This window comes from Glossina fuscipes, unplaced genomic scaffold (genome assembly GCF_014805625.2).
Source record: "Glossina fuscipes isolate IAEA_lab_2018 unplaced genomic scaffold, Yale_Gfus_2 2, whole genome shotgun sequence".
Lineage (NCBI taxonomy): Eukaryota > Metazoa > Arthropoda > Insecta > Diptera > Glossinidae > Glossina > Glossina fuscipes.
In genome coordinates this window covers 15,602,719-15,624,902 of record NW_023998416.1, presented here as the reverse complement: position 1 = coordinate 15,624,902, position 22,184 = coordinate 15,602,719, and the positions used below count along the sequence as shown (strand labels likewise).

The 22,184-nt window shown below is 33.3% G+C and overlaps 3 protein-coding genes across 5 annotated transcripts; 1 reads left to right on the top strand and 2 right to left on the bottom strand.

Annotated features, from left to right (window-relative positions):
- Window positions 1-2: 2 nt before the first annotated feature.
- On the top strand, window positions 3-11,874 carry LOC119634060 (aromatic-L-amino-acid decarboxylase). Of its 3 annotated transcripts, none has more exons than XM_038027987.1 (5): window positions 3-163; window positions 8,124-8,209; window positions 9,770-10,004; window positions 10,604-11,002; window positions 11,068-11,874. In XM_038027987.1, exons 2-5 carry the CDS (start codon window positions 8,130-8,132, stop codon window positions 11,779-11,781), a joined length of 1,428 nt encoding a protein of 475 aa, XP_037883915.1. In that variant the 5' UTR covers window positions 3-163; window positions 8,124-8,129; the 3' UTR covers window positions 11,782-11,874. The 3 variants fall into 3 exon arrangements, with proteins under 3 accessions (XP_037883915.1, XP_037883914.1, XP_037883913.1); XM_038027986.1 differs by lacking the exon at window positions 3-163 and adding an exon at window positions 244-281; XM_038027985.1 differs by lacking the exon at window positions 3-163 and adding an exon at window positions 7,875-7,893.
- Window positions 11,875-12,100: 226 nt separating this feature from the next.
- LOC119634061 (protein anon-37Cs) lies at window positions 12,101-14,580 on the bottom strand. Its single transcript, XM_038027988.1, has 3 exons — window positions 14,421-14,580; window positions 13,409-13,714; window positions 12,101-13,347 (listed from the first exon to the last, which is right to left on the bottom strand). Exons 1-3 carry the CDS (start codon window positions 14,426-14,428, stop codon window positions 12,183-12,185), a joined length of 1,479 nt encoding a protein of 492 aa, XP_037883916.1. The 5' UTR covers window positions 14,429-14,580; the 3' UTR covers window positions 12,101-12,182.
- A 258-nt stretch (window positions 14,581-14,838) lies between these two features.
- LOC119633999 (3,4-dihydroxyphenylacetaldehyde synthase 2) lies at window positions 14,839-18,859 on the bottom strand. Its single transcript, XM_038027894.1, has 3 exons — window positions 18,603-18,859; window positions 18,304-18,538; window positions 14,839-16,123 (listed from the first exon to the last, which is right to left on the bottom strand). Exons 1-3 carry the CDS (start codon window positions 18,680-18,682, stop codon window positions 14,903-14,905), a joined length of 1,536 nt encoding a protein of 511 aa, XP_037883822.1. The 5' UTR covers window positions 18,683-18,859; the 3' UTR covers window positions 14,839-14,902.
- Between the last annotated feature and the right edge of the window lie 3,325 nt (window positions 18,860-22,184).

Here is a 22,184-nt window from a genome sequence, read left to right as displayed (position 1 = left end):
TTGTTAGCGTGTAGCGGTGTGTTTACTACTATTTGAAATAAGGCAAACAACTCGTATAAAGCTTAGAAGTTTATCGTTTTAGAAAATCTTCGGGCTGTGAAGTGAACAAAAGTGACAAATAATATAACCTTCGAATTGTGAATTTAATTCATTTTACACTTGTGTATGTGGTAAAATAAAAATTTCAATAACAATAAACAAAATTAATTATAATTAATTAAATTAAGTGCTTACTTATTAGAACAACAACAATAAAATATATCATTAAAGATTAATAAAGAGTAAGTGGTAGATTGGAGTACTTTAAGTGAAGTAACTGTTAAATTTAAGTCTTTTAAATCAATTTTGGCACAACAGTATATATCTATCTCTAATCTATATATATATATATATATATATATATATATATATATGCATAAATCTTGGCTGGTGGTGTTTTAGCTTAACATTTTAAATATTGTTTAAAATAAGTTGCATAATGTTTGTATGTCTGTAGCAATTAGCTTGTACTTTCAAGTACATTGAAACAGTTCGTTCATTTCGCTTTGGCTTTATATCAAGGTTAACAAGAATTCGAATGCAATCACATTTTTGTGCATTTGAAAAAGCATACGTTTAAATTAAGATCTAATACTTATTCAACAGGTTATTGTAAAATATTTTAAATCCCAAATTTTTTCTTTCGTTTTTATTTAGTTAGTATTCATCGTTGATAGTATACATACTATAATATATGTATTGCTTCTTTTCAGCGCAAAATCAGTAAAAAGAAGAAGAGATTTATTCCAAATTTAATAATATTTTTTTAATGTCATTTAAAAAGTATTAGAAAAATTCATAGAAACAGTAGACAGTAGTCTACTACACTTATTTCCCCTTTAGAGGCCATCTTTATATATACATGTATTCCCGATTAATTTAAAATTCTGATCTGATTTGATCACATTTCCCACATTTTATTAATTATCAGAAGATTTATTTCTAAGGGATCAATTAAATTCTTCTGTTAATTTATTTTAGCTGAAATTTCATATGTGAATAAATAAATAAATAAATAAATAAAGTAAATTCTTTGCTTTACATGCATTGTTGTCGTTGACACCCAGTTATAAAGATATATGACTATTCTCACAATAGTTGCAAAGCAAGTAAAAACATTATAGTTGAGCAAGGCCGACTATTCAATACTCTTCGTCGCTTTGCCTAATTGAGCACAAGTTATATGGATTTACATTAGCAGCTAGGACACGGATAGACAAGTCTATATTGTATCGGAAAAAGGTTCTGAATCGATTAGTAATAAATTCATTAAAAGATTCTGAATCAATCGGCCCAATAAAAAATGGGTCTATCTAAAGTTGTTACAAGCACCCGCGCAAGCTTAATGCACTCTTGTAGCATGAAAATGTTAGAGAAATTTTGGGCTGATTTGAAGGAAACTACAGTGATGAATAAAACCGTATTTTGGAAAAAAAATTTTTTTTTTCTTTTTCTCGTCCCGGAAATTATTGATTGATGTATCTGAATAATATAAAATTGGATGTCTGTAAATATGGAAATCATTTCTATTGTTTTGCTGGTAACAACTTTATGGGGTTGAAACTTTGCTTAGATATCTTCAATTATCCAGTAGCTAAATACATTCAGGATTCACGTGCAATTACCAGGAAATCATATATAAAAAAATTTGCACATTTTCATACGTACTTTAAACTTTTGTAATTAAAGCTAAGGACGTTAAGTAGACCATTATTCGCGCTCTGTCTGCGAGGTTCTCAATTTCTAACTGCTTAACATCATACTTTGATTGATCCCTAGTAGAATAAGCATTTAACGTAAGTTGTGAAGTAGTGGATATGAGAAACAAATTTAATAGTAAATCCCCATTAAAGCTGGTCGCACACACTGTAATATTAACGAGAATAATAAACATTTGGATAAATCGAATTCATTCATATTTACGTGCTAGCTACGACTTAACCATTCAGTAACTAAAACAAGTTAAAAGACTACAGTGAGGCGCAACCCAACATTAAATGCTCCGCACCAATGAACAGTTATCTATATATTGACTTTTCAAAATGAGACGTTACGTGGAAGCTGGTCGAAAAAGTGTTCCGATTCCAATCATTTTCAATAGTGTTTACTCTTGGTCGAAAACCCTTTAATGCTATCAAATTTCATCAAAATATCTTAAAAGTTGCAACCTGCAGATTAAATACAAGAATGCATGAATAATCTGACGGACGGACAGACTGACAAGCTCAGATCGATGTAAAAACTGATGCTGAATCGATCAGTATAACAGAAGGTGGTTCTATGTCAAGTCTTTCTGGGTTTTGCATACATCCGCACAAGCTTAATATACTCTTGCACCACAAGGGTTGTAGTGTATAAAAGGAATAAATCACAACAGAATGTCTTTGCTTTAATTTATATAAAATTCAGCTTTGCTTTCACGTTAACAAAAAGCAACCCCCTACGTCTAGGCACAGACATACAAAGTCATCTTATCAAAAGTTCACAAGTAAAGATAATGATCGGACGTACAAGTAAATACATATCGACTACTAGATGTGTATGTCCGTCTGTCCATGTAAAATCACAGACAATACTTGCTCAGTCGCGTAAAGGCATAACATTTTCCGATTGGGCACATACCAATTAGCCTTCCTATCTCCTTCGTTTTTTCATCCATCAACAAGTTATACGTATAGAGGACACTCCCTGAGCGATCGGTTATGTTCATAGGTATATATAAGTAACAGTTGCCCGGATGACCGTTAAAAATCATTGTTACAAGATCTGCTTAGAAAATCAAATTTTATCCGGCAATACTTTGTGTCACCAAAACTAGCAGTGAGTATTAAAAAATTTGACCCAACACGAAGATAATTTTTTGCTTTTTCATTAATTGAATTTGGTCGATAGTGATGCGAGATCACGGTTTCTTTTTATAAAATTATTTTAATTTTGTATTCTAACGCATTCCTAGTTAGCAATGCATTCAATTAGTAAATGGCTTAGCCATTAATTAATTCATTTACGAGCTTGACTGCTTGCTTACACCTGGCGCACGCTGCATACATATATAAATATACATACATTCTTTTACTATTGTTTACTAAATTTATGACTTGCATTTTTTTCAGTTCTCGCTATTATTAATCAAGATATATCGTTGATTCATGCATTGTGGATGTTATGGGATTTTTTTCAGATTCACATCGCTTTAAAGTACACTTTAAATGCATTAAACTTATTTCTCGTTAAATTTTATTTGATCTTGAATCATTGAATGCGATCGAACGAAATGAATTGGATAAAATTTACTAAAAATTAATAAATAATTAAGGGGAATTTGTATATTTTAAGAAATCCGCGCTCTCTAAACATCAATGTAAACTTCTTTTCCTAGATTACCACAATTGTCATCGATTTGTTTGTTTACAGAAATTTGTAATTGTAATAGATTTTATAATCGCACCTTAGGGCAATTAGTAAAGCTTATCTAATAGGTTCAATCGATTTCAAATGACTATCGCGAAACAGTTTCCTAAGTGGGAAAGGAAATAGCTACTAGGAACTCTATGAGGTGGATGCGGTGACTGTGTGCATGAGCCCTACCTGGCTTGTGGTACAGGATATATTAAGTTAATAGGGAAAGAAGGACTTAAGATAGACCCACCTTTTATTTTACCGATCGATTCAGAATCATTCATGTCTGTCCATCTGTTCGTCTGATATCTGTTCATGTAAATCTGTGTCCAAGGTATAGGACGCAATTTTTCAAATATTTTGATGACATTTTGTACCTTGATATGATGAAAATTATATAATAATAGTAATTTATTATAAAAAAATTAACTGTACCAAATTTGGACCATCTCGGTCAGTTTCTTTGATCTTTTCCTACAATAAATTGAGTCTTTGTAGAGCATAAAACACTACGTTTTAATATGTGACCATGAAAATTGACCCATAATCGTAACTTCATACAAATATAAGAACTGTGTTAGACAATATCGTGTAGAGTATTAAATGGGCGGCCTTGACCGACAATAGTGTTCTTACTTGTTTTTTTTTTTTTTTTTTGAAAAGTCGTGAAATTGTTTCACGATTTAACTTTTTTATGAAAAAAAGTGAAGGAAAGAAATTTGTTTCAGGTAATCAGAATTTTTCCACGCATTCCCTACTAATTTTTCAACACATTTAATAAAACATAGTAGTAAAAATATTTCAAAAAAAAATTTAACCTTTAGTGAAAAGGTAGATTTATTGTGAACTTGCATAAATCAACGAATAATCAAAGCAAAATAAATTGTCGTGTATGCATATTTGCATTAATTCCAGTACAAAGCCAGCGCGATCAGCTATTACCACTGCATATTTTCCACTGAAAACGTCTGCAAAGATATTAAATTGATGCCTTAGTGGGTTAGTTACAGTTACTGTGTAAGTGGGATAGCACACCGAGTTTGACTTCCATGGCATCTATTCCTAAAAAATCGTGTTCATTGGCTTTAAATATAGTTCTGCGAAAACAGCGATTCAACTTTGATCTAATCCTCCTCTAAAGTTTTAGTTTGATTGACCTGAACTTTGAGCAAATAAAGCGATTAAAAAAAATGCACGTAATACCTTCAATTCTATTGCGGGTTCTTAGAAAAATGAAAAATAAAAAGAATTCATGTTTCCGTCATGTCGAAGTCTACTACTTTGTTCATGTTTAGTCCTCAGTGTGCATTCTCACAGTAAACTAAATGACACAGTGGTACAACAGTTTGCTCAAAATTCAAACTAATAATGTTAGTTAGCGGCCATTAGGCTGCTTGCTCTTCATGTCCACCATATGTTTTTATAGTTTATGAAGAAATATGAAAAAACTGGGGAATAATTTGGACAAATTTACAGCATGCTAGGGCATTCTGGAATATAGTCTAGACATAAATAGGCAACGCCTATTGTACAATAACTCATATATGATGTGGAAAACTGCAAAAATCCCCGTCAGTTGTAGGTGCAAGTAAATAAATATATAAATAACAGGACAAATTATTTCTAAAGCATCATTTTTTTGTAGTAATGAAAAGTTTCTTCATACTTGTTGCTATGAAAATTTTCACTGAAATTTATTAAAGCATTTGGTGAACATAAATTGTACAATATTTCAATATGAAATAAACAATGAAAAGAAAACAAATTATATTTGGTACATACATATTTACTGATTGATTTTTTTCGTTCGAACTCACCTATATATATATATGTAAGACAGAAAACACAGAATTGTGTAGTCGTTTCCGTAGATTTGCAAACGTTTTAGAGAACGCAACTTCATGTTAAGAATCTATCAATCGGATCCTTGCCCATACGAATAATGAAGATAAAAGAGCAAGCAGTCAAGTAACTGCTACCAGGATTACTATACATACCACTATTACTGATAACAAAAGGGCAAGAGTTCCGTAACAATCTCCTAATCTGAATTTTGAGCAAAACGTTGGACCATCTTGTCGTTTAGTTGCCTCTGGTAATTCTCTGTATTATTTTCTACATGTGTTGCTCTCACTGTGTGTTTCTGAGAGCTTGTTAATGTGCATTTTTATGGAGAGCAATACGAAAGGGAAGGCGATAGATAACTGTTTACTATTTTTTTCTTTTTGAACAGGTTGACTTTATGAACTTCCTGTTCCTTCCTGTCCCTACTCGCGAAGTTTCTTCTTAACTTATTAACACATAAGAGCTTTTATTAAATATATCCCTAAAAAATAAAATTAAAAGTCTAATAAAATTTAGGTCATTGCTCGGTAGCTACTTTTTGGTAGCTACTTAAATCTTTTTATTGTTGATTCAGTTTGATTTCAGCTAGCGCTTTGAGTGTCAAACTTGCTTTTAAACTAAAAGCGGAAAAAAGGCAACGCTTTTTTTTTTTCTTACACACTGTATTATTATTTATTATTATATATGAAGATGCTACGGGGACTATGCGTGAATACAAGATCCGTTTTGGATTTAATGAATATAATATTCAATAGATTGAAAGGATGGCATCATTGATATCTGTAAGCGTATGTTTAGTTTTTCAAAACGTTTTCTACCTACGCTTGTCTGTGTGTCCAACCAGATATATATGCTCGCTAAACATTTTCGGTGAAGCAAAAAATACAATATCGATTTTAAATTTGCTGAAAACATCGGAAGTTCGTGCAAGAAAATTGCTGTTGAAATTGAACCAAACCGATAAAAGGACAGACCTATAGTACCACATAAACTAAGGCCACGTCTGTTTTTCAAAGCAAAATAATTCGGCTTTTTCAGATGCAATAAACAACGTCTTCACGTAAATTCTATGGGCGATCTTACATTACCAGAAAGCAGAAAATTGCAAAAAGCGACTATGGAAATTTAATTTTTTCCGTTTCATTCAAATTTTTAATGACAAAGATGGCGGGTATAAAAGTTTCTTAGTTGTTGTCTCTGTTCTGCCACGAGCGAGCTTATAGAAAATCATTTTGCCATTGTCCTTGCGTGTAAGGATTCAATTACTTCCCCAAGACGTATGCCCTTCTATATGACTACAGCCGAATATCCTGATAGATTTCGGGAATGCTTTGGTTATTGATCTACACAATCTCTCATATTATTTGCAAAATCTACAAGAACCAATATATGCATAGAATTCAGTCATTGTATATATCTTCATATATATATGTTTAGTATTGTAAACACCAATTTTGAAAATAACTTTAGTCAGCTTCCGAAGAACAAGTGTACATTTACATGAGTTGAAAGAGGTTGTGTGAGATGAACGCATAATTTTTGATATAGAAAAGTATTAACCTCGTCCCTATGGTACCTATTAAAAATGTAAGGTAATGTAAAGCGCCGAGAAAGACAAATCGAAAATTCAAACTAATAGGGAAAACGTCGACGTTGAAGCTATACCACATATAAATAAAACAAGTAGATTAAAAGTGTTTCAACAACAAGAACCAATTCAACCCACAGCTTGACCAAACGTACGGTTCTCGTCATATCCTGACAAATTCTATAAAATGATAAGTGGTGCAGTGGTGGAGAATGATGTTTTACGCTTTGAATAAATTCAAATATTAATTTAACGTAATAATGAATTGCATCAAAACTTCCTTCCTTCCTTCCTTTGTTGCATCGTGTTCCATATGAGAGTTGTCGTGAATGGTAAGCCATTATATGGCAAAGAGAACTAATTTTTTAATATTTTATGTTGAGAATTGAAAATTGACATAATGGCAATTTGACATAAAAATTAACTGTAGCAAATTTGGACCACATAAGTCTATTTTTTACATCTCATCAAATAAAAAAAGGGTTCTTATGAAAAGCTAGCCTTTACAAGGCGACAAAGTCTAGTTTGCAAGTTTTATGATCAAAATAGGAGAAGAAGAATCAAATCTTTAAGAAGAAAAGTAAAGAATGAAAAAATTAAATTAGAGACCACGTTCTGGGTATTCCCCGATGTAAGGGCTTTCAGGAATAGCGCACTTTTACATTGAATTGTTGTGTTAGATGAACAGGTATATGGTATTTAACGGTTGGCCTTGCTCGCCTATAATACCTCTATCTGTTTTCCTTCTTTTAAGACACCACAGGACAGCCTCTCCTAATATTTCATGTATTATTTTATGTATATAAAACTTTTTAAATCTTTGAATGTTTACTATAAAATAAATTCTAACTAACAACTAAGCTTGCTTTTTACTAACAACATTTGGCTTTTAATATTAACGGTGTTGGGAAACTCTTGTGCTTATCTTAAATACTAGCGAACTGATTGTTGGCGCAATGGGTGATGGAAATTCAAAGAACACTTTGAAGATTAATGTGGATAAATTAGATCCAAATACATCGGTGAGTGGACATGTTCGTATTAACCGTGAATTTAAATCTCTGCTTAAGCAATTGAATTCGCGTAAGCAGAAGTCCGCACTCTATAGACTCTATAGAGAAAGAGTGAGACTATGCTTATGCACAGGCAATTAAATGGATAATTTATATATTTAAAAATTTCATAAAACGATAATTGATTTCATATCATATTTATGATAAGATAATAGTAAAAATTTGTTTGCCAATTACAGATCGATATGGAAGCTCCAGAATTTCGCGATTTCGCCAAATCTATGGTTGATTATATAGCTGATTACTTGGAAAATATAAGAGATCGGTAAGTGATTTATCTGTAAATCTTTATAATAAAAAGTTTATGAACTTTTTTAATGAATTTAATGACATTTTATTTAAATTTAGGAAAAAAAACGCGTGTGGTTAATTCAACTCGTTTTTAAAAGTATCAACAATGTGAACAAATCAACAATATAACACAAAAAAATTTTAAAAAAAAAAAAAAAAAAAAAAAAAAAACTGCTTCCTTGCCCGTATGCAAAAAAAAAATTAGAAATAACTAAATAAAACTGGATGTTCTTGAAATTGTAAACGAATTTGAATTGTATTTTGAAAACACATTATTTAAAGGGCATTCACAAAGCACGAAATTGAAAACATTCTCTAAATGAACGTTAAAAATGCTTTATTATTTTACTTAATCATTGTTCAATTTACCACATCAAGTAAATATTAGCAGTTATGCTTTTTTTTTTTTTGCTTGAATGATTATCAGAATTTCGAACTAACTTTTAATTTTCATAAACAGTGCACATTTTAATTTGTTCAAATGCAACCCCAAACAAGGTCAAGTGAAACTTTAAACAATCGAATTTCTTCTAGCACCTCTAAGCGTTGATCGCACCAACGGTATGCTTCTAATGGATATTAACTCATTTTTCCATTCCCTTTGTGAAGGCAATAAATTTCACATACGAAAAATTTACCTTCTCTGTGCAGTCAGCTGTTTGACAAAAACTGTTAAATAGAAGAGCGAAAGTTAACTTTCGGCTAAATGATTGCACCCTTGTTGTTTACTTGTTGATTAGCAAGAGAAGAAGAAGCAATTTCAGCATTTAGCCGTATTTGTTGTTGTTCTTATTGGAATTTTCGACATTGTAAAAATCTAACAAGACCATGCAAAATGTATTTTTGTTTAAATTCCGCTCATGAAGTTTTAATGTTAATAAAATTTTGCTGTACGAATATCTATAAATCACCGAAAAAGGTACAAAGCTATCAAACTATCGTTACTGATAACTTATGACCTATAAAATATACCGCCTTAAAATCGTACATATTTTAACAGCTAAACGATTAATTTAAAGAAAATGGTCGCCTTTTCTTCATAACAAACCCTACTCTTCATTTTAAACCCCAATTCGAAAGGGTCTTTAATGACTAGGAGGTCAAAACACCTAACAAAGTCACGAGTGGCCGCACTTTTGCCTTATCTTGTCTGTCCGTCTGACGGGTTTCCCTATGTTCAAAGTATAAGTCAGAATTTTTGAAATATTTTGAAAAAATTTGGTACACCGACGTGTTTTTGGCTCACGGACGAACGCTATTAAAATTAGTTCGGTCCGGTCACCTTTTTTGACCACTCTCTATATAAGGCAGGAAAAATCATTATATGAATAACTATATTAAACGAAGTGATGTTGGGTATTTAATGGTGCATCACGTTTCGCTTGTTTCATTCTATTTTGTATTCAATTTAGATCCCGGGCAAATGAAACATAGTATGGAGCTTTCTACTTGAATTCAAGCCTCGTTTAAAAACTTGAAGCTTTGAGACGCGGTTTCGTATCTAGACTAATAACATTTTTTCTTCTTTTTACAGTCGGGTGTTACCTGATGTTAAGCCTGGTTATCTAAGACCTTTGTTACCTGATACGGCTCCAGTGAAGCCAGACTGTTGGGAAGATGTTATGAAAGATATTGAAAGAGTTATAATGCCCGGTGTTACACATTGGCACAGCCCAAAATTTCATGCCTATTTTCCCACAGCTAACTCCTATCCGGCGATTGTGGCTGATATGTTAAGCGGTGCTATCGCTTGCATAGGCTTCACATGGGTAAGTTTTCTTTCCTTTGATATTTTTGATATTAATTTTGTTATACTCTTTTGTTCTTTATTTATTTTTTTTTTTTGCCTTCAATAGAGGTAAAAGGGTATTATGCAATGGGTTGAAGGAGATCTTATAAAACATATACATTTTCGGAGTCCACTAATCTGGAAGTCTTTGTCCAAAAGTGCTTAAAAGTACTCAAGTTCAAAAATCAGTAAAATCGGTCTGTAAATATATCCACCTACCGGGCTCTTTTTTAGTGACGAACTTATATTTTCTTAACGTGGTAAACGTGATCTTTGAACACGGTACTTCTTTATCAGAATATCGAAAATCGTGTGAATTAAGGTTTCGCTTATAACTATTGTTGTACTTTAGACGATACCATAATACAATTCTCTTATATCGTAAACTTTATCGAAGGATTTCCCTTCTAGGATCAAATCAAATACACGCACATATGTATATATATATATATTAGCTCCCTTCAACAAAAAGTATTGATACATATTAGAAAATTTTAATTAAGACAAAAATAACGTCTGTATTGCTATGTGTCTACAATTACTTGCGTTTTTTTTTGTTTCCTTTTTTTGCATAAAAAGATTGCTAGCCCTGCTTGCACTGAACTGGAAGTTGTGATGTTGGACTGGTTAGGTAAAATGTTGGATTTACCTGCCGACTTTTTAGCTTGCTCGGGAGGAAAGGGTGGCGGTGTTATACAAGGAACTGCTAGTGAGGCTACATTAGTTGCATTACTGGGGGCGAAAGCTAAGAAGATACAACAGGTGAAAAAAGAACATCCAGATTGGGAAGATCATATAATAGTTTCTAAACTCGTCGGCTATTGTTCAGCTCAAGCCCACTCCTCTGTAGAACGTGCCGGGTTATTGGGTGGCGTTAAATTGCGTTTAGTGCCGGCTGATGAAAATAACCGTTTAAGAGGAGATGCTTTAGAAGAAGCCATTAAAAAGGATTTAGCTGATGGACTTATACCATTCTATGTAAGTGAGAATAGAAAATAGAAAAAATCTTCTTCTTTTTTTTTCTACTAATCAATGTTTTTCAGGCCGTGGTTACTTTGGGTACTACGAATTCGTGTGCTTTCGATTGTTTGGAGGAGTGCGGCACAGTTGGCAATAAATACAATGTTTGGGTTCACGTTGATGCTGCTTACGCTGGTTCCGCTTTTATTTGCCCGGAATATAGGCACTTAATGAAGGGCGTTGAGACAGCTGAATCTTTTAATTTCAATCCTCATAAATGGATGTTAGTGAACTTCGACTGTAGTGCTATGTGGCTGAAAGACCCAAGTTGGGTTGTGAATGCCTTCAACGTGGATCCGTTGTATTTAAAACATGACATGCAAGGTTCCGCTCCCGATTACCGACATTGGCAAATACCTTTGGGTCGCCGCTTTCGTGCTTTGAAATTGTGGTTTGTTTTACGTTTATATGGTATAGAAAATCTTCAGGCTCATATAAGACGTCATTGCAATTTTGCTAAGCAATTTGAAAAACTATGCCTAACTGATAAACGTTTCGAAATTGTCGGGCAAGTGAATATGGGTTTGGTTTGCTTCCGTTTGAAAGGCAGCAATGAGTTGAATGAGACTCTTTTAAAACGTATTAATGGTCGCGGCAATATACACATGGTTCCCGCTAAAATACGCGATGTTTACTTTTTAAGAATGGCTATCTGCTCACGCTTCACCAAACCGGAAGATATTGAATATACCTGGAAGGAAGTTAGCCGTACAGCCGACGAAGTTTTAAAGCATTAAATAAAAAAAAAAAATAAAAATTCGATGTGATACTATATCCGTATAAAAATCTGGGACCATAAACGAATATAAGCTCCAAACTGTTTAGGGAATTTTTGACGAGCGTTTTTCTTAATAAAAATGCTATAAATTATTTAAATATTAAACTATACAATACATGTTGCTACTCTTAAGTTAAGTAAAAGCAAAAAACTGTTTAATCAATGTACTTATCCTGTAGTTGTAAGATTTGCTGATATTGCAGAAATAAACACGCTATCATCTTTAGCAGCGCTATTATCATTAATCTGTATTTGTTAACCAAAATTATTATTTTCATCGAGAAATATGTATGCGTGGATGAGAATAGGGTTTAGATAAAAAATGCTTAAAAATGTATATTCACAAATTTACCGGTTCGTTTAATTTTTACCATAATATTCAATAATACGTTGTGCCTCCCGAATGCCACTCAAACGTGCTCCGTCCAAAGTTCCAAAACCTTGCAAAATGGTAGCATCACCTGCGAAGAGTAGGCTAGTTTTGTACCCAAGCGGTCTGGCCAAAGTATTAACATCGTTTACGCTGCTGTTAGTTGAGAAGTAAGGACGCCCACCTAAATAGCAAGCACTTGTGCTCCAATTCGATCTTAGTATCTCTTTAGGGAAAGGTATTTGGGGATTGTTCAAGCACTTGCGTAATAGTTTCGTTACTTCAGTTATTAGTTCGGAATCGGGCAACTTTTCAATTTCATCGTAGTAAGCGCCACCTATGGAAATTTCCAATACGCGATTGCTAGTTGGAAGTTTAGATACTTCCACAATTTGCTTAATCCAATTTAAATCGGCATTTCTCTCTTTAGCCGACCATAAGGGCCGTAAATTATTTTTAAACCAATGTTTGACTAGTTTTTTGTACTCAAAATATATTTTTACTGGCGAACCAAATCCAATATTTTTTATAGCTATTGTTTTTTCTGGCGGTAGAGGCGGTTTAAACATATGTCCAGAGAAAGTTTTCAAAACGCCTAACGGCAAAGTGCAGATAATATGATCTGCGGGAAATACGGTGCCGTCTAAACAGTTTACATACTTTTTATCTTCTCGGTCCAGATCACTCCATCTGATCTCTCCTACTGGTTTACCAGTTTGCAAATGATCTTTCTCTATGTTTGCGATTATCTCCTGAAAAATGTTATTCAAACCATTAGGTACGTAAATCGGATATGCGAATTGATTTTTAAATTTGAGCAATTGCTCAACATTCAAATATTCCAAATTACAGCCCAAGCTTCCGCCGTATTCTTTCATTAGTGTTATGAATATATCAACAACTACGCTACGATCCCTCTCTTTAAACATACTGTTGACGATTTTTTCCGCTTCCGATTGAAAATATGTATGAACATTGTTCAACTCGTACAAACGGCCATTTTTAATTCGATCAGTTAAATCGATCCCGGCACATAATTTCCGGAAGTAAACATTTACTACTTCAGGCAGGTACTTATTAATTGTTTGTCCCAGTGTATCTCTGTACTCTGCATCTTGTTTTTGCTGTATACTTTTCTGCAAACTAGTAGCTTGCCTAGGAAAATGTCCAAAAGCTGTAGTTAGATTTTCCAAATATTAGATACTGTAATACTAACCGTAAAAGTTCATACATGGAATTTTTTGAACCATCAATAGTTATCCACTTTGCGCCCAGCTCACAAAATGCATCCCCAAATTGTTTAGAATTAACACGGCCGCCGTATCGATTGGTCGCTTCGAGTATAAAGGTGCGTGGGTAGCCGTTTTTGATGAGATGATTTGCCGCGGACAAACCTGCCAATCCTGCCCCAATTATAACGGTCTGAATCTCCTTACATGATTTGCATTGCGCATCAGCAACATTTGGAATTTCGGTGCTGATTACCTTTGCGTTAATGAGTTTGTATTGGACACGTTTGAAGCTAAAGGAAAATTAATAGCATTAATTATTTGCATATAAGTCTAAACGAAAGTATTAACGGAATTATTGATTTTGGAAAATCAGCTTTTACCGACAATATAAGAGATGACATCAACTGTATAAACTTTAGCTATCACTTTGTGTATGCATAAAATTTTTTCTTGGCGTTTACGGGAAGAGTGGAACAACATTGCACTTATCTTAGTTATCTACAAATTTCATCCTTGACGACACAGTATATTATTATGCAACTTCAATCTTTAAATGATTTTTTCTTAGATGTTCGTCCTCTATTTATGTTTTTGCTCAAAAGTATGCTTTATTTTTGTACCTTTTCAATAATCTGACCAAAAATGCGTATCTACGTACTAAGAAGTTTATCCTCTTTTTTTTTTTGATCTGTGTTTGCGATAGTGTAGCATCGAAAAAGTTAGAACGGTAAGGTTCGCTGTGCACAACAATTTTAAAAATTTGCTTCCGATTGGAAGCACTAACTCTTGCCTGCAAATGGTTTATGTTAAATATAAATAATAATAATAGGTTTTAGCTAATTTTTAAATCTAAAATTTCATAATCTATTAAAATGCAACCCTCAGCAATGCGCAAACTGATTTAAATGGAACTTCCGGAATTTCCTCTAAGAGTTAAATATTAACCTTGACCCTGAATCTTGAGACTTGTTATGTATTTAACAATTATGGACTTACCATTGCATGGCAGGTTTTTGTGGCTAATAGCTATAACTTAAAACTAAGAATTTTGACAATTTTCAACTTCCGTTACAGCTTTCAACAATTAATAATTTTTTTTAAATGAAATAAATTTAAGCAGTTTATCATTCTTCTTATATTATTATTATTTATTGTCAAATTTTGCTTTTGTTTTTATACAATATTCTTTACAGATGCTTAGAGTTACCCACAGCCATTTAATTAACTCATTGTGGTGCGTTATTTGTGGGATTTAACAATTCAAGCAAAAACATCAGTCGAAGCTTTTACTTACTAGATGGATCTGATATTACATATATTTTTACATTACATATATTTTGGAAAAAAAAATAATCAAATTGAATTTAAACAAAGAGAGAAATAGAGAGAGAGAGAGAGAGAGAGAGAGAGAGAGATAAAGAGAATCTATAGATTAAAAAAAAAGAAATTACATAACATTTTCAATTTATGGTCTTTCTTTATTTGACTTTCTCCTTATCTTTATTTGCAGATATTTTAATATCCGTTGATAATTGTTTTACAATAGCGCCCATATCAGTTTTTCCTAAAGTTAATAATTTCTCCTCATTAATTAACATGCTGTATTGATCTCTGATTTCTCTCCAGGCAAAATCTATGTCTTCCGGCTTGGGATCCATGCCACACACAACGAAACGTAAGAAATTCTTGTCTCGATATGTAGCTTGTATCAAATAGATTTTCTTGCGTTCTACCAAAGAGTTTAATAAATCCGTTGTATATTTATTACCACCTTTGGGACGGAAGCACACCAAGCCTAATGTTCTTTCGGTAATCAACTCAAAACGTGGATCAGCTAAAACATATTTTTCAAATCTTTCCGCTAAAGTAATATGTTTGCGTATATGTGCTTTTAAGCCTTCCGCTCCATAAGTTCGGAGTGTAATCCATACCTTTAAAGCGCGAAAACGTCTACCTAAGGGTATTTGCCAATGTCGGAAATCCGGTATTTGTGTTTGACCCTCAAATTTATGTTTTAAATAGATGCGATCAACATTAAAGCTATCCACGACCTTGTTAGCGTCCTTAAGCCACATAGCGGAACAATCAAAATGGACCAGCAAGAATTTATGTAAATTAAAATTGAGTGAATCAACCAATTCGAAACCATTTCTCAGTTCTTTGTATTCCTCTAGGGCTAAAGCGGCCCCAGCATAAGCTGCGTCTACATGCAACCAAATGCCTCGCTCATTACATACTTTGCCTAAGGATGGCAAATCATCAAAGGCACAAGTGCCGGTCGTGCCCACTGTTGCAATGCATATAATTGGAATAAAGCCTTTAGCTATATCTTCGTTAATGGCCTGCTCTAGTATATCGCCAGTTAAAACTAAATCGTCATCGGTGGTTAGCAATCTTATGGGTACGGCCGCTAATAAAGCGTCTCTTTCAATGCAACTATTGCTTTGATCACTTGAATAAGCCACCAATTTGCCGCGTATATCACTTTCACTTAGCTCCGGATGCGTTTGCTTCATTCTACGGACAGTTTGTTCCCTTGCAGATAACATCGCCACCAACACAGCCTCAGAGGCGGTACCTTGTATGATACCCCCACCGGGACCCTCAGAAGAGTGCAAGAAATGTTGAGGCAATTTCAAAAATTTAGCCAACCAATCCATAACGATCACTTCCAATTCGGTACAAGCAGGACTGCATATCTATAATCGAATTAATGTTAAGGAATTGATATTTTGCAGACAATGGATAAATTTTAAACTTTAAACTAAAGCATAAGAAACTTCTCTTCGCTTTAGTTTACTGATAAAGAGAACAACGATAGGAATACTTAGATATGTGAAAAGAAATATTTAGAGATAAACATATTGTACACTTTATTGAAGAGATGCTTATAACTTAATCTAAAATTAGGTTACCGGCAAAAAAAAAAAAAAAAAAAAAAAAAAAAAAAAACTAAAAATACATATATCGGTTTGATCGTTAAAAAACAATGAAGCATGTTTTTCACATGCTTGGGTGGAATGTTGATTAATGACATCGTAAACAAAGAACCTAAAAACTCGTTTAATATCAACAGAGAAAGTTATTGTAACAGAGTCAAATCAATACGATAACTAAGAAGAGCTGTAAGCCGAATTCATCAAGCGCGGTGTAAAAACCGACCGGCCGATTAAACTTTCTTTTGAAACGTCGCAAACGAGAGTGTGTCTTACAAAATTCCACTTTTATAGAAAGCAAGAATTAAAACCATTATAGTCGGCCATTCAATAGCTTACATAACATCGCTTAATGCAGTTATTCATATGACGACTTTTCGAGACAGGCTATGATATGGGTAGTGGTCGAAAATGCGGTCCGACCCGAAACATTTTCAATAGCCTACGTCATTGGGCCAAAGCAAGTCGGTGCAGCAAGGCTCATCAAAACATTTTAAAAATTGCGACTGACTGACGGACAGACAAGTTTAGATTTATTCGTACAGTGATTCTGAATCCATCGGTATAATAAAACGTGGGCTTATCTCAAGTCCTTCTGTGTGTTACATGCATCGGTAAAAACTTAATACACTCTTGCACGTACTTCTCGTGGAGTACGCGAAATGATTTGTAAACGAAGAAAAGCCCAGTCATTGCTGACTGCTAGTGTAAATAGAAAAATACATGAGCCGTCGCCAGAAGGCCTGACGTAAGACTAGCATCAATTCAGAAAGCGATTCTGAATCGGTCGGTACAATAAAAGAAAACGTGGGTATGGGATGCATAAGAAGCGATGTAGGGCATAAAGGAAAAATAAAAAAACAAAGAATAGGTGAATGAAATTCAGTTGTCACAAAAAGGTTTCAATCTTTTACAAATCAAGGTTTTTCTATCACCTATAATAAATTCAGTATGGCAATGCTTGGATAATTAACAATTTTTTTAAAGTGATAGTAATCAGATAAGTGGGCTTCCCTTCTTAAGCGAATACGTTTATAAGTTTTATGGAATGAGTCACTAATGTCTATTCAACGTCTATGTATAGGTGTTGCTATAATTACAAATAATTTAACACTAAGATCTTATCCCTAGTCTGCACTGGTGAATGTAAAGTGAATTGGAATATGATATAAAAAAATATCTTTTACTAGCATGTTTCCAAAGCATTTGTGTTTTACTTTAGAAGGGAATACTAGCTTAATAAAGTGAGTTTTTAAAAATTGTGTACAATGTTGCTTAGATGAACAAGGCACATGGCAGTAAATTTATATGTCCTTTCAATTTAATTACACCCACCGTTGTGAGTGTTTTAGGTTTTAGAAATGTCTATAGCAATTAAAAAGTCCTGTGCGCGATATCTCGGATTAATTTATCCATGTCTGTCTAACGAAACTAGGACTTTTTCTAGAAGAACAGCTTTGGCACAAAACTTAGGAGAACAACTTTGGTCGCAATAATTTAGAAAAAAAGTTCGGATTGAAGACTCCGCCTTAATTATGAAAATTCTCCATTCTTTTATCGAGCGGATTAAGTACAATGTCCGACTGGGCAAAAGATGCCACTAGATGATGGTATAAATAATAAGTTTGAGTATCTCTAACCTATACATCATAGTTAAATGTCATATACGAGTACCCTAAAGATAGCCATCAGAGAACTCTACGTATGCCAAATATAATTTCATCATGCAAGCATTTTTTTCCATGCATTTCTTTTCATCCGAAAAATCGTTTCCTTAATTGATTTTCTTTTCGAAAAAAAAAAAAAAAAAACACTCAATATTTTGCTGCATGCCTCGAATATGACAAATGCTGTAAATGTGATGATTTTCCCTTTAGCCTCTATTCGGATTAATAGTTTTTATAAGAATATTACATAACTGAGCATTAAAATCATTCACATACCCAACTGAAACCTATAACACTAAAACCGCTCGATATCATGTCGCCGACAATTGAAGGAAATGAACATGCAGTGGGATAGTAAGCATGCATATTTGGCGACTGCCAATGCGTAATGCCTGGCTTAATAACTCGATTGATATCTTTGAGTATGTCTTGCCAATTCTCAGGTTTCTCGGGCAATTCATTCGGCAACAAATCGAAAAGATATCCTGGCTTCACTGACGGCAATACATCACTAAATGATAAATATTTTCATTTTAACAATTATGATAACATGAACAACACACAACTTGCAATACCATTCTCGAATATTTTCCATATAATCGGCTACGAAATCTATGGCAGCTTTACCGAAATCTCTAAACGTTGCGTTATCCATTTTTTATATATATAAATATTTTTATATGTATATATGTAAGAGGCGAAAGAAATAAAAAAAAAGAAATATGATTTTTCACACGTTTTTCACGCTTTCGATGCGATAGAAAGAAATTAATTTTGTTGAGATTATTCGCAGAACACAACTTGAGGACCGAATTTCATTTACAAAACGTCTTCTGAACGTTTGCGCGTGCAACTATCAATGTTTTTACTTTGTTTACAGGTTTTTATAGTAAATTTTGTTATTGTTTTCTTAATTTCTACTACATAATCAACTAAACTTTATTTTTACCTTATTGTGAGACAAAGAGAGAGTAACGGATATATGCATATATGCGATTGTGTAATACTGGACGTACGTGAATGTATTTGCGCGTATGGGCGCGTATATGTGCGCCCGTTGTAAGTTAATAACAAGGTTAATAACAAAGATTTTATTTATTGTTTATTAAAATATGTGATTTACCCAATTGAAGCAAGCAAGCCCACGTTACAGATATCACGGCATTTAATAATTTACCAGTAATGGAGGCAAACCAGGCCATGAAAAGTAAAATGGTTAATAAAAATACGAGGATTTCAGTTAATGAATTAAATGAAGCAACGCGCAATGTTTCTCAATCGTTTACTATATCCTCTACAAAAAGGTTCGTCCTGTTCGGGCATGATTTTAAGAGAATCTCAATAAATGCAAAATAACATAAGTTACAATTAAGATAAGATAAGCAAGCTAAATAGGACAAAGCAAAAACAAAAAAAAAAAAAAAAAAAAAAAGTAAATAAAATTTAGCCAAGTAAGAAAGTTACATCCTACTTAGAACGGATCTACCACTGATCTTCAATAGTCCGCCTGAGTAGCCGACTATCAAGTCAGTATTGGCGGATCCAAATTCCAAGCAAAGCAGTTGGGCTGTGACCTCATAAACCACTCAGCAATTGGGCACATCCAATCTCTATCTCTTTGCTGTCGTCTTTGTTGTCCGTCACCAACATCTCCTAAGTGATTGGTCATATCAAAAAAAAAAAAGAAAAAAAAGTGCAAAGTGGACATTGAAAGGACCAATGTATGCTTTTCGATATCGAGTGAACTCGTTGGTTGGGGTCGCTGGAACTAGTAGAGAGTTTATAACTATCGATAAAGTACGGAAAAATCCTTCTATCGTACAATTGCTTTCGTGTAACATATGCAAATCACGATCAAGTTTACTTGATATCGCTGGCCTTACCAAGGTTATATCTATATTTCCTATAGCTTGCACGTTGCATTTTTTTACTAAATGTAGATCATTAAAAACAGATCACTACTCATGTCGAAGTTGATCTATGATCATTTACCAAGACTATGAAAGCAGCATCTTACCTGAATATTTACGATCGCGCCTATGTTGACAATGATGGCAGGGAGATAGATGTTTCCATAGACGGACTATAGATTATATTTCCTATTTTTAAGTGATCTGCTTCATGTCTTCAAAACAGTTAAGGTAGAGCAAAATAGATGAAAATCTGTACAAAATTTGTAAATATCCCTAAATATCTTGAAGGAAACCAGGTAATAAAATTGTACATTTTCATTGAAGTATTGGCATTAGTTTCTAATGAATGTTTGCATCAAGTTTCAGGTCGATAACTGTTGAGAAGTAAGTAAGTTATTCTATGCGTATGCTTACGCTAACCAAACTTAATCACTCTATGGCCCTTATAGAAGTCTGGTTCTTTTATTTCAAGTTTAGCAATCGTGAGATAACAGCGAGATGGGAGGAGACGGAGCGAGACGGACGGACGCGGTTAAATTGGATCAGAATCTTTCCCTAATCAAAAGTGAATCTGGCTGTGGCAAAAAGAAGAACTAATCCAGGACATCCGCATTCTTCCGCTGTCGCTACGAAAAGTCCTTCATGTTCATGTTAGTTATATTGATTGTTCCGTTAAGTTAGCGATCATTTATACTTTAAGTGATAGAATATGATAATGAGAATATGATTTTTCGGTTTCTGTTCATTACTTAATACGTATGTTCTTAATGTATGGTCACAGATCAGAGAAGAAAATTGATGTGATTTACCCAAAATCCTTTCTTAACAGCAAACCATGTATGAAATTTACTATCTATGGCAGATAAAGCATTTATCCAAGAGAACGTATGTTCTTAATGTATGGTCACAGATCAGAGAAGAAAATTGATGTGATTTACCCAAAATCCTTTCTTAACAGCAAACCATGTATGCAACTTACTATCTATGGCAGATAACAATACAAAGTTTGGTAGAACTTCGATCAGAGCAATTGATGAAAACTGCTGCGAGACTTCAGCTGCTTGTTGACATACAACGCTATATTATCGCTTTCTTATTTGACTTTTTGATTTATCTCATCGATACCAATTCTTTTTAACTCTTCGTCACTTATTACTAAATCTAAATATAGTTTAAGAAACTTCTTTTTGTTTATTAAATATCTAATAATAAAATCCAAAGATGTTTTGCGAAAATCTTGAAAACCATTAAAATTCATTTTTATTTTTAGAATATTTAAATTTTTTTGTGCTTTTTATATTTATGAGAAAGTTTGCTTTGCTGTTTGTGTACTCGACAATGGCTGATTGTTTACGATTGCACATGGAACGGTGCTACTAAGTTTCCTAAAAAAATTACGTATTTCGTTTAATTAAAAGATATATGCAAGTGCATCACATGCATGTCACATGCGTTGAATTAATTATTTAATATACAATTATCAAAGTCAATTAATGAAGACTTTCAGTTAGTGCTTATGGTCGAAGCAAAAGTATAATTAGAATGCTTTATAGTTTCGCGACACAGCCACACTCTTGTTTTATAACAATATTAGTGTTGAGGAGTTACGGAATATCAAATATGCAAAAGCTTTGACAAGAAACCACATTCTTTTGACCGACCGATTGTAGCTCCGGAATGCAGCTGTTAATTTGACGTTGAACTTAATTGCTAACCGTTTTGAAGCATTGTCCGTACATATTAAAGTATCGTAAAGTGTTCTGCTTCTTATTGAAAATTCCTTAAATGTTTATGGGCAACATCGCACATTGTATTATATGCATCTTCAGCTTACTAAGGTAGCAGTTAGTTAAACTATTTTACTTAGCATCCACATGAGTAGTCGAGTAAGTAAAAGGATCGCGACTAAATTAGGGTTTCAGGTTCAAATCTCAAGTGCGATATATTTTTCAATACAGTTGAGCATACCATCTCAGTTATTCAGCAGCCTTTAAAGAATCCGTTCTTTATAAATAAATTTTTATTTACCAAATGCATAGACAATAAATGAAAATGTCATCCATCTTATGGCGACTAAAGTAAGGAAAAAGTTTTGATAATAAAAAGACGAACTCAGCAATCATTTTATTATTTATTATTTCGATTAAGGAAATGAAAATGAGCACTAGCATTAAATCGATTTTATTTTTGGAAAAATGATTAATTCAATCGCTTTAATAAACTTAAATATTTTATTGATCTTTC

Bases quoted from the DNA above. Each gene is read 5' to 3' on its own strand.
- LOC119633999 (XM_038027894.1), bottom strand. From the start codon at position 18,682: ATGGATAACGCAACGTTTAGAGATTTCGGTAAAGCTGCCATAGATTTC. The intron at 18,539-18,602 runs GTATTGCAAGTT...TTTATCATTTAG, and splicing joins ATGGAAAATATTCGAGAATG to TGATGTATTGCCGTCAGTGA. The intron at 16,124-18,303 runs GTATGTGAATGA...ATTCGATTATAG, and splicing joins GTGTTATAGGTTTCAGTTGG to ATATGCAGTCCTGCTTGTAC.
- LOC119634060 (XM_038027987.1), top strand. From the start codon at position 8,130: ATGGAAGCTCCAGAATTTCGCGATTTCGCCAAATCTATGGTTGATTAT. The intron at 10,005-10,603 runs GTAAGTTTTCTT...TTGCATAAAAAG, and splicing joins CTTGCATAGGCTTCACATGG to ATTGCTAGCCCTGCTTGCAC. The intron at 11,003-11,067 runs GTAAGTGAGAAT...AATGTTTTTCAG, and splicing joins ATGGACTTATACCATTCTAT to GCCGTGGTTACTTTGGGTAC.
- LOC119634061 (XM_038027988.1), bottom strand. The intron at 13,348-13,408 runs GTTAGTATTACA...ACATTTTCCTAG, and splicing joins TCCATGTATGAACTTTTACG to GCAAGCTACTAGTTTGCAGA.